This window comes from Haemaphysalis longicornis, unplaced genomic scaffold, assembly GCF_048455015.1.
Source record: "Haemaphysalis longicornis isolate Haplotype H1 unplaced genomic scaffold, Haemaphysalis longicornis Haplotype H1 scaffold_20, whole genome shotgun sequence".
NCBI classification, from domain to species: domain Eukaryota; kingdom Metazoa; phylum Arthropoda; class Arachnida; order Ixodida; family Ixodidae; genus Haemaphysalis; species Haemaphysalis longicornis.
Window position 1 is genome coordinate 667,674 of NW_027526296.1, and position 12,399 is coordinate 680,072.

The window sequence follows — 12,399 nt, forward strand, 5'->3', positions numbered from 1 at the left end:
AATGCGACCATTGAGCGAGTCTGAGTGCAATTCTCGGTGCCCTTTCTCGGGAAGTTCATTTTATTCCGCTTACGGTTCCCTTGGCCTATTTGTTTTCTAAACACTCAGTCGCATAAACGCATTGGTAGCCCATGTTTTCCAACACTTTCGTTTGACAGTGGTCTTCTTCCGTTCGGCCTGAAAGCTGCAAACTGTACTGTGAGTGCCGCTCCCTGCTGTTTCCGGTTTACGTTCCCGTTTGCCTCGATCCCCCGTTCACAACCGGAAAAAAGTTATGCACATCAGCACCTGCTGTTCACAGTGAAATGCTCTCTATCTCCTCACTTTTTTCTCTCACTTGTTAACATGTGAGAAAATTTGGTACACTGTGGAATCCCCCTTTTTTCCTATGCCAGTCATCCCCTCGAATTATCCAGACAAAAAAGGCAGACAAAAAGCAAGCCCTATGAAGTATCCCAAAATAGCCCGAAAGTATGCCAAAATGGCTGCTCAACAGCAAGTCTCGCACGAAAGAACTACGGAAGAAGAGGAGCGGCGTATGAGTTCACCTGTATTAGTCGGCAATTGTCCAAACGTCCATAAATTTTCTGCTGCTTCAGGCTGATGTGGTAATAAAAACAACCTTTCAAGCTGTTTCAACAGCCCTTTACTGCGCAGCGGTATACCTCTACCAGCCAAGAGCATTTTTGTGTCCGCGTCAGCAGAAAGGGCCAGGCTTAATAAAAGAAATTACTGGCATCGCCAGGAATCGAACCTGCACCTGCATAGAGAAACGGAGCGAAAACCCATCGCTTACGGACTAGGCTACATCTACACGAGAAGATGGGGAGACAGACGGTGTACTCAACGAGCACAGCGGTGGTTCTACCAACTACAGTCACTCAAAGCCATTCATTCAGTCACTCATACATTATGCACATTGCATACTGTATAATAACGGTGTTCACGTGGTTTGGATTAGCGGCGAACGGAACAACGTCTAGGGAAAGTGTCAGTGCCTTGGCGGTGACGCATGAAACAAAAGTAAGAGGGAGGGGCAGTGTGAGAGCCAAAGCTGCGCGTGCTGCCCTCCTGCTCACCCTTCGCCGGACGCTCCTCCCCGTTTACTTTCTGACGTCGCTGCGGCGTTCGGTCCCTCGGTTACGCAGACGCCGCCTCCGCGAAACACAGGTAACGGCTGACAGAGTAACTCATTTCACTCTTTGTAACCGACGTGCGTAAATTCAAGTAACGTCGCATGGGTAATGGTTATGCGTGTCGTTTACAGCTTTGCAGTGCAACCCCCTTCACAGCGTGGACTAGAGCTAATTTTTTTCTGGTCTTCCTGCAACATGATTTTGAAATACATAACTACAATCCAATTCAATATTGTGTTGTATAAATCTCAAAAAACTAAAGAATCTTTTAAATATCCAGTTTACTCCCAAATTGAAATTCTCTCCGTAAGATTTTTTAGGTTGAAACCCGGAAACAATTTTTCAGACATTTGTGCGGGTTACATTTATCAACAAAAATCACTTCGCTATCTTAGGCGGCCTTTGAAATTGTCAAGAATTTGCGAAGATAGACCTAACCCCATTTTACTCTCTCAGGGCAGTAATTTTCCAAAACACAGCGTTCAAGTCGCGCTTTCCAGTTTACTGCATGGCTCACTCAGTGAGCCACTGCGTCACGACAGCAATGTACTCCTTAAAGTTTAAGCCTCTTGTTCAAAATGTTTCGGCAGGACAATTATCCTGCTTTCGTCCAGCTCAGTGTGTCAGTCGGGACCTTCTCGTTACAGATGCAGACTGTCTAAGTGTCGTAACCGCCAGGCGTAGGCAGTACGCCCAGTTTATCAGTTGGGGGAAGCTGCCAAGAGGACTGACTGCCAGGAGCGATAACTTTGACGCTGTATTCAGAGCCGAGAAACGAGGAAGTTTAAAGGCGATGCCGGCCTTGCGCCTCGGATTGCAACCGAGTGCAATCGGGTGTTTGGAAAATCGCAGCACAACGGACTTCGCAGGCAGAATGAAATGGTGCGCAAGCACATCGCTGTTGTCTCCTCGGTTATAACCGCTGTCAAAGCTCCTAACGGCCGATTATTCAACTACAGTCGAACCTGGTTATAACGAAGCAGTATAGAGACAGTAATTTAGTTCTTTATATCCAATATTTGTTGTAACAGTAGAGCTAAAAATCGCTTCAAACCAATCGGTAATCTGGCTCCCGCAAAAGTCCCTGATACAAAAACGCATTATTTTTATCTTCGAACCTCCTTGTACCATTTCAAGCTCAGTGAACCAGAACATGAAAAGGAAAATTGCAATAGAACAGGATTCATGGGCGTAGTCCACTCTTCGTATGATGGCACCTGTTGGGCATGTCGGGCTCGGAGTTCACGTAGTCCCCCACAGTCCCACAGGAGGTGTCGAATGTCCTGCTTGACTGTGGAGTCCTTGCAGTACGGGCAGGGGTACGCTGGGTCGATGAGAGCGGCAGAGCCGTTGCGTCTATCTGGGTCGTTACGTGCCGCGACTTTAACGTAGGAGCGCCACTTCTGCAGTACATCCTTGGTAAGGGCGGCCCCTGTTCGAGCCTTGTAGGTCAGAACTTGAGCCCCTCTGGGTAAGCCCTTCGCGAGAGGCTGCTCACTTTGGGGAGTCATGTCTCTCAGGCTTGTCCTCCTTCGTTTTCTTTCTTGTTCGACGAGGCTGGCCGGGTCGACGTCAATCAGTGGTGGCACCGGGTGTTCGGAAGCAAGTGGAGCGTAGAGTTTTGCGCGCTAGCCATCGCGTGAGCAACCTCGTTTCCGAGGCTACCCGCGTGTCCCGGCACCCAGTCGATGCATACCTGGATGTTGTGGTTGTTTTTTAGTGCTCTGCACTCCTTCCTAATATGGTGGCACAATGAACGATCAATTCTTAGTATTTGAAGCCATTTGATGGCTTCTGTGTTGTCGCACATTACGGTAATTTTTTGTCGGGCCGTCCACAGTGAGCGCGCCGCCTCGGTGCGTACCACGAGTGTCGCCATCCACAAGGCATGGAGCTCTAGTTGTGTGCTTGTAGGCTCGTGGTATTTGTAGGCCTGTGACCCTCTGTATGACCCAAAGGGTGTTACCACTGCAAGGGTGGCCTACCGTGTCTCCTCATTCCAAGCGGCATCTGTGTACACAGTAGTTGCCTGAAGCTCGGGGTCGTTGGTGTTGCGTGCACGAGCCTCCCGTACCTTCGTGGGGCGCTCCTTGTTGCGTCTTCGTGGCAGTGGTTTTGGCCGAGTAACGAGCGTGTCCTCCCACGGTGGTGTCATAAGCGTTAGTGGGGGTAGCTCGGGACGGACCCATTCATCAGCAAGGCGTATGATGCGCCTGCCAGCATTCGTTAAGGTTCGCATGGAGGCATTGCTGTCTCTTCTCGCAGCGAGCGTGGCCGCCAAGGAAGGCAGTCGGGCGTACCTATGTAGTTCCTCAACTTTTGCGTGACGTGGGAGGCCGGTGACCCCCCGAAGAGAGTCTCGGTGCAGGACCTCTAGCTTGAGCATTTGTGCCTTTGTCAGGTCAATGGCCATGGCTCCGTAGCACGCCGTAGCTGTGAGGACCGTGGTGACGAGCGTTCGCAGTACTTCGGTGCAAGCACCGCTGAAGCGGCTGCCGATCCTCCGTACTACGTGTAGTATCGACTTCCACGACTTTCAGAGCTGCGATAGCCATTCGTTGGGAGTGCCATTCTCGTGGAAGGGAATGCCCAGTATTCGAGTCCAGCCATCTGTCGGTCGTGATATGGCATTTCCATTCAGGGTAAGGCGGGCCTTGGCACGCTTAGCTTCTGAGCCCCGAATGACCAGACACTGCGTCTTGGTTGGAGACACTTGCATGCCCGTTGGTCTGAGGTACTCTGAGAGTGTGTCGAGGACTGTTTTAACAGCAGTGACGGCGGCTTCGGTGGTGGTACACTGCTGTGGAATGGCCCAGATGGTGACGTCATCGGCGTACAGACGAGCCGAGACCCGGTATCTTCCTAAGTGCCCGGGCGGTTTTAGCCATCGCAATGTTGAAGAGGGTAGGCGATATAATAGCTCCTTGAGGTACCCCAACTGCGGCAGCATGAAATACCTTGGGCGAGGTGACACCTGTTATTGGAGCCGCAAACTGGAAGGTTCGACGTCTCAATAAAGCTCGTACAAAGTTCTGTATACGGGGACTCGCAATTGTCTCAGCCAGAGCATCAAGCAAGTAGTCGTGTCTGACCGTATCGAAAGCTTTCTGAAGATCCACAGCCACCAAAAGCCCGGGAACCTGGCATAGCCGCCCGTGTCTACGCTTAAAAGCTGCCTTTATCAGGTGTATGCTGTCATAGGTGCACTCGCTTGCGAAACCTAGTCTGCCCAGGGTCGGAGACATCTGGTTTCACGTATTCCAATTTCTAAATGGTGGTTGAGTCTACTAAGCACCATTCTTTCAAGCAGTTTCCACGGAGTATACGTGAGTGAGATGGGTCGCAAGTTGCCTAGGAAATTCGCCTCGCTCTTACAGAGCAATATATGGCGGCCTTGAAGCCAATATGCCTGGTGGAAATAATATGTGCTGTTTAAGAAACTGTTATCTGTACGGGGTTTCCTGGCCTAGTTAACAACTCCAAGTAGCCAAAGTTATTCCTTAGTCATTCAGCACCATTTTCCCAGTAGTTTTGAAGCACTAAAATTTCAGCGTGATTTTAGGAATAACTGCACGCAGTCAGTCGAACACCCTGCAGAGCTCTAGAGCGAGGGCTGGGGACACGCTTTGCAGGTATAGCGAACGCAGCAGCCGCTTACTATTCTTGTTGTTGTATGGTTTAACATGCCGACGCAGCGCAGGCGATGAGGCGCGCCGTACTAGTAGGCTCCGGGTTAATTTGACCACCTGGGGATCTTTAACGTGCGCCGAAATCTCGTACACACGGGTGTTTTTTCTTTTCGCCTCCATCAAAAGAGCGGCCGCCGCGGCCGGGAATCTAACCCGCGTCCTCGTGCTGAGCAGCGCAACGCCTTAACTACTGAGCCACCGCGGAGGGTCTATCCGTTTATAATTTAATAATAGCATCGGCAGTTCCCACTGCGCCTTATCTTCGCTGCCGGTTGTTCTTCCGCACGGCGCAAAGCTTCCTTTATACAAGGAGAGCTTGGCAAGTTCAGTCGAAATCACAATTTAAAGCGATAACAGACGTAACACAAGAAGTATACAACAAGAGCGCTTGTGTCGTTCACATGTTGTGTTACGTTCGTTTGCGCTTTAAATGATGGAAGTAAAGTGTCCGTTACGGCGAGTATTTCCGGAAGCACAAAATAACAGCAGGCACAAAAGCGTAACTTGCGAACTTAATTTTCGGGCGAGCGTAAATTTCTAACGTGCAACTCGCTCAGAAAAACAAAATGCTCTCGAGCATTCAGCGCCCTTTCAAAGGTCGCGCGCGTTGACGTGACGGGTTTGTGGCTTCGGCGGAGTGCTGCTACATACGTGTGATTTTGCCCTTCTTTTAAATCGTAACCTACTACAGCATCATGCGCAGTGTGGGAAATCATGGGAGAGTTTGGATGAAAGCAAACACGGAACGAGGGAGAATAAAACGAATGACTCGACGATGATGCGTGTCCTATTGGAGGGCGGATAGAGATAACGCCGTCTGTCTGTTCGAGCGCCGCGGCCAGTACAGACCCATTCGAGCACTCTATGCGGATTCGCCCGGACCAGCACCCGACCCATCGAGCGGCCGTGCCCGACTGTCGGCGTTGAGATAAGTGCGCGCGTGCGACTGCGGAAAGGATGTCTGGCCTTGGAGCAGCACACGCTGCGAGCAGCGACAAAGAAGGTGCGTTTATAGTTCCGAATTCGCATCGCAGTTTTAAAGACGATAGTCTTTCTTGGGCTACTCAAACCCAGAAGTTTTTGTCTGTCTGTATGTCTGTCTGTCCGTCTGTGACTCGATTCAACCAACCGGCCAAAGTGAAACGAAGTCTGCGCAGTAGTTTTATATACTCACAGCCAAATCTAAACGTCTACGTCCGGCTTATATGTTCATACTCGTCAACATTTTTTTAACAGTATTAAGACATTACGAAAATATTAGACAGAAAATTAATACACAAGAGATATTTACAATGTTACTTTATAACAAATTCATAGATGCTTGATTTTTGCGAAATGAGATACTACATCCACTGCAGAAAAAAAAATCACACTGTCGCCTGCTGTCGCCCGCGCCACTATAGCTCCTGGGGGCATTTTAGGAAATCAAGCGGCAACAGTAACGAAAGGTTCTTCTAGATCGGTTCCACGTTCCGCTTGGAACGCACGTGGACTGGGGCAACAGGGTTCTATGAACGCGTGAGTATGGTGCCTCGATTCCCGCGCGTCTCCGCCGTACGGCAGCGCTGGCATCGACGCACCCGGCCCGGAGCAGAGCAACGCGGTAAATTTAAATTGGCTTGAGCAAACCTTTAACGTGTTCACCTTGGGAGGAGCATAACGCAAAAGGAACAACATGAGAGGTGAGCGCGAAAAAGAAGGGAGCATTTACTGGGCAAATGTCGACAATGACTGCGTTCTTTTGTCGACATTTGCAACGAAAGGTGCAGATACGCTGACATTTTTTTTCAAATGGACTTCTGTACACATTTGTTTTTTGTATCGAACCAAAGAAATCGACTGATTGGCTAATATACACGTTTTTTTTCGTATGCCGATGCCAAATGTCACGCTAAAATCACAGGTGAGCCATAATGGTTCTTTATCTGCAAAACTCGCCACCTCCACGGAAGGTGACCGACCGTTCTTCTGTGACGCCTCTTATCAGTAATGTCCCTCACGTACAACTCTTCGACCGCTCTGGCTATGGGCAGCATCGCAAACGGTCAACCGGCATCAACGCCTGCTTTTTTATCGTGACTTACCTCACCATTTAGTGCCTTCCAGTGATTAGACGCTTCATCTGGCAAATGACGGATAAGTTAGGACAAGTGCTTTGAGCTAAAATTCACTTTGGACTACCGAGGACAGCAAAGCAGTTGCGAAATGTTAGGCATACCACGTTCATATTTCGGAGAAGTTGAAGTAACACCTCAAAGAACGGTTACCGCCTAAGTATCCCAGCACAACTGTGACTCCACTGAGTTTTACTATCAATTTACGCCCATAAAGTAGTCATCATCATTACCACCACCACCAACAACAGCTTATTTAGGTCCACTGCAGCACAAAGGCCTCTCCCATTGACCTTCAACCGCTTCGGTCCTGCCCTCCCCGAGTTAACTCTTTGCTTCCGAATTTCCTCATTCGCTCCCGCCATCGAGTTGTTTCCCCTTACACTTCTAAATCCGTCTCTCGGTGGGCACTCTGTTACCCTGTAAAATAACCACAGGCGCGAAAATGTCACGTCGATACGTCGGGTTTCCAAAACATATGAAAGCCCCGTGCTCGCTTTCGTCATTAAATTGCGCGCCAACCTTCATCCCACCAGCCCATCCCCCAACCCCTTCTCAACTACCAACCGCGCTTCAGTACCACATTGTCCGTTTCTTGACTTATGCAGGTTTGAATAGCTTTTTTCTTCATTTAAAGGGACCCTGCAACACTTTCGATGAGCGCTTTCACTCTTTCGTTCACGTCTGGAAGCACTGCGAAAGCATGGAGCGGCACTGCGTAATTCACCCGTCACACCAGATACGCCTTCCATTTCTGTTTTGTTTTTCTTGCTTTTCTTAAGTTGCTATCGAAAAGCGTTTATTGCTGCAACTGAAGGAAAACCGACCAACAGCCACTACATGGCCTTAATGACATAATTCGAGCCGTTGAAGAACGTCAATACCGGGAAAGAGAGTAAAATCTTTTGAGCAAGTTTACGAGTTATATCATGGGCACAGAGCAGTACTTTTTGTCTGAGGTACTTTGCGACCCCCTAGTCTAAGTACTGGGCGTGTTCGCCGGTGACTACGTTCTGCAAGCATTTGAGATTTCAAAGAAAGTTGAAAAAAGTGTTCCAGGGAACCTTTGAGGCAGTCGGGCGTACTTTCAGCATGTGCGCTGCACAGTCTTTCAACACAGTTCGTACTGCATAATAGTTCAGATAGCGCTGACTAAGTAACTTCATACAGCTGTTTTCGAATGTAAACTTACCCGCCGTGGTGGCTCAGTGGCTAAGGCGTTGCGCTGCTGAGCATGAGGTAACGGGTTCGATTCCCGACCGCGGCGGCCGCTTTTCTGATGGAGGCGAAAAGCAAAAGCGCCCGTGAGCACGAGGTTTCGGTGCACGTTAAAGATCCCCAGGTGGTCGAAATTAATCCTGAGCCCTCCACTACGGCGCGCCTCATCGCCTGTGGTGCGTCGGCTTGTTAAACCCTACAATCAATCAATCAATCAATCAATGTAAACTTGGGAATCAATTCTCGACGTAGTGCACCATCCCTGCATTGAAGGATTTCCCGCGAGTCGGAGAAATGCAGCATACGTGACTGCTACGTTTTCGTACTAGTTATAACTAACGCACTATTTTGCTTTACAGAGTTTTTTCACGGAGAATCTCCAATAAACTTCGAGGGTGACCGACCACTGTTCATGCAAGGCTATGCAAGCGCATAGCATTGCTATAGCAGCCCACTTGGAGCCTAAGAAATTGAGGACTTTATATTACGGTGCTTTAGTAGGTATTCCGCAAGTTTGGGAGTTTGAATAGAATAGGAAGGGAAAAGTGTTATTGTCACCGTTTTTTTTTTACTCGGGTGCGCTGATAGAAGATGTGGGGAATTGACTCAAGCGAGCAAACAACCCCACCGAACCTGCAGGGCATAGGTGACGAAGGGGGTGACCGTCTGATGTGCGGCTTTCGCCGACCAGAGCGGTAAGAATGAGTCAGAGCCTTGAACGAATCAAGAGGAAGACTTATATTGGAATAGGCAAAACACTGCATAAGAAGGAGGACCTGTAATCATCGCGAGAGACAACTTAGAAAGAATACAAATGCAAGAAACAATCCAAAATTAGACAAAATGATACAATCAGGAACTCTAACAATGAATATTATGAGGTAGAGCAGTAAACTAAAAACGAGACGAACAGTTCGATGCATATGAGACACAGAGTCCCACATTATTCATCGACCGGGCTGGATGATGCACCGCTGTCGCAGGCGATTCGGCTACCTGTGAAGCGTGGCTTTGTCGTAGGTCAGGCCGTCCGAGACGATCACGGTGATTCGAGGCCCGGGAGTACTTTGGAGTCCTCCAGGGCGACGGTCACCGATGGTGTGGTGCACAAACTGGCAGGTGCCGCTGTCACATCACGGCGTCCAAACGTAGCTGATTTGCTTAGGCGCGGCTTCTCTTTTTATAACTGCGCCAGCGCGGAGAGAGAGGGCACAACACACAACGCGCCCGCCGCCGTCGACCGAACAGCTTCCCTCTTTCTCCCTTCTGGAATCATCGGATCACTTTAGCACTGGCAAGGCCACGCGCGTCCCCTTGAAAGAACTCGAAGCTTCGGTGAAAGCTGAGTTGCGGAGCTTTTATTTTGTTATTTTCTTGCCGGCGAGCCGGCGAGTAGTCGTGTTACCGCCTGTTCGTTCGAGAGAGTTCCTGCATTTTCTCGGGGTGAATAGAACCGAACTGAATGAATCGGTTTACTTGAACAAGAACTAGGCGCTGTACAATAAAACGAAAAAAATTATACGGTACTTTTAGGCGTCGTACGCTCGAGTTTGTGACAGTTATCTTGGATGGCGCGCATACTTTCAGTATGACCAATTTCGCACCCACATCGGCCTCTGCTCCACGAATAAAAATCTCTCTCTCTCTCTCTCTCTCTCTCTCTCATCAGCATTATCACACCCTCAACGGCAATGCCGACGTGTTGAAGTCATTGGAAGAAATATTTGAGTATTCGAGTATTTGATTTTTATTTCTTTACAAAACCAAGGGGAGGCTGACACTAAAGGCGGACGTTGCCTGACAGGGGCCTCAGCCACCCGATTTACAGCGTACATATACCACGTCTGTTCACAAATTTAAGCATAATAGCACAATCGTAATAGAGAAATAGCACAAAGCAAAGTTATTACTACATTTCCTATGTATTATACAAAGCATAGGTTTAACATTCACAGAAGGATCACAGTGTACACATATGCGCAGTAATTCGTACGCATGAAGTTTCATCACACTACTATGTCACAATTACGTAGGAATGTATTTTTGTTTGTAATTGTTTTTAATTTCTACCTTTAGGGAAACATGTAGACATATATATGAACTCCTTATCTGACAAACTAATCAACGCCTCACCCCGCACTCTCCCTCACATTGTTCTCTCTACTTCTTCTTATTTCCGTACTTGGAGCAGACTTCTTTATTTTTGTTTAATATCTGCTGCGTACTTTGAGCAGACTTCTTTATTTTTGTTTAATATTTATTTGTTTATTTCCGTATTTATTTCCGTATTTTTTTGTTTATTATTTATTTGTTTATTTCCGTATTCATTTGTTTAATATTTATTTCCGTGTTTATTTCCGTATTTATTTTTTTAATATTTATTTGTTTATTTCCGTACTTTGAGCAGACTTCTTTATTTTTGTTTAATATCTGCTGCGTACTTTGAGCAGACTTCTTTATTTTTGTTTAATATCTGCTGCAGAAAGTACACTCTAGCGTATAAAAAAAATAAAGAAGTCTGCTCAAAGTACGGAAATAAGAAGAAGGAAAATTGGCTGGCGATTACGATACTCCCTAATGCAATATTACAGCGCAGCAGAAGTGCACTGAGGCAGCACTCACTCCTGGGTTCCCTCAACGGCAGCGACGATGAGCCTCTGCGTCGGCTGCGCGAAGTGCGTCTCAGGAAGGGACCACGAATTGCGTATTAAGCGAACGCACATCATAGTCACGCGCACGGCCCCCTCACGTTTTCGCCAAACGGTTGCGCCGTCGCGCGCATCCTGTGGGCACAGCATACTGCACCCTTCCTTCTTTCACCGCACACTTCCGGAGAGCACTGGGTCGCCCCGCTGCGGCGAACCACCCTGCCCTCCCAATTTCACAACATTCTCCTCCTTTGCTTTCTTCCATTGTTCGCTTTTTCATTCACTCGTCGGTCCAGCCATAGTTCCGTACGTCATGACCACGGCGACGTGACTCAGCCCACGAACGTGCCAGACGATTACGATACTCCGTAATGCGAAATATGTGCGCAGCGCGAACTGTAGTCTCCTCGGTCAAGACTCATAGCTGCTCTGTATCAAGAAGTTATCGCGTGATCAGCGAACGCAAGGCGTAGCGCACTGCTCTGCGGTTATCTCACAGCGCGTCGGTGCCGCCGAACGTGTTGTTGTGAATCGTGTTTGAACCTCCCGCGCAAATGCTACGTGGTTCGGAAGAGATACGCATCGAGGACGACGACTGACCCCAAGGACCGATGAACGTGCAGCACGCATCGCGTGCTGGGCTTCTATGCGTTTTATGAACGTGACAGAACAAGAGGATTGCTTTCATGGATGCCTGGTTTTGCGTTTTTTTTCTCCGGCGCCACTGCACTCCGAGGGCGGTTTTCGCACACGTGTGTGGCGCGGGCTCGGCATACTGCCTTCCCCCTCACGCTTTCGGAGGAGCGTTTCGCACCGCCTCGGCAAACCGACCTCCCACTCACAATTTCGCGGCACTCTCCTCCCCCTTTTTTTTCAGTCATCGGTCTTTCCATCGTTCGCTCGGTTACGACGCCGCCGCCAAACCACAGTAGAGGCCGCCAAAGTGCTGCAAAATAAAAACAGCAGTGATTCCATATTTGCTCAACACTACCTAAAGTATAAGGTTGTCAACCGGGTGAATCTAAAGGTTTCCCTCTCTGCGCGGAAAAAATTCAAACGACTATGCTATATCACCTAACCTTCTGCCAAGTGATATGTTGCGTGCAAAACAACACCGGGCGCGTTTTGCAGCGAGTGCAGTCGAGACGGTGAATGATATTCCGATATCATGCGGGAAGAAATATATTGATTAAACAGCCTGATGTCTGAACGCCTTGTTAAGGAATTATCTGTTTTATTAGGGTGCGGTGCATTGTGTCTGAACATTTACCGCCATCGGGTGCCGTATGTTTTTTAATATTATTTTCACTATTGCACGTTTGAGTGGGGCTCTGGTGATTGGTCTATTAAGAGAATTGTCATCGCTTACGGGACCACCGGAATTCGTCCATTCATGGTTGCCGCTTGGCGGAAAGCGTACACCGATTATTTCCCGCCGCAAATGGTCCAGTTGTTTTTCCGCATTTTTGCAGCTAGGGAAGTTTGATTCATCCTGCACGCTGTATTGGAAATGTTTCGCGCGAGTTCCCGAGCAAAATTTGGTATTGGCGCGTTCATTCTGGATATGAATGTATTTAGGCTTACGGCAGCATTA

The 12,399-nt window shown here is 48.5% G+C and overlaps 1 protein-coding gene across 1 annotated transcript in view; it reads left to right on the forward strand.

The window, feature by feature from the left end:
• The first annotated feature begins 5,652 nt into the window (after window positions 1–5,652).
• Window positions 5,653–12,399, forward strand: part of LOC144172283 (caspase-1-like) — a 36,412-nt gene continuing 29,665 nt past the window's right edge. Inside the window, exon 1 of the mRNA XM_077701031.1 lies at window positions 5,653–5,828. Within this exon, the coding sequence (XP_077557157.1) occupies window positions 5,783–5,828 (46 nt within the window). The 5' untranslated portion in view covers window positions 5,653–5,782. The remainder of the gene's footprint in view (window positions 5,829–12,399) is intronic.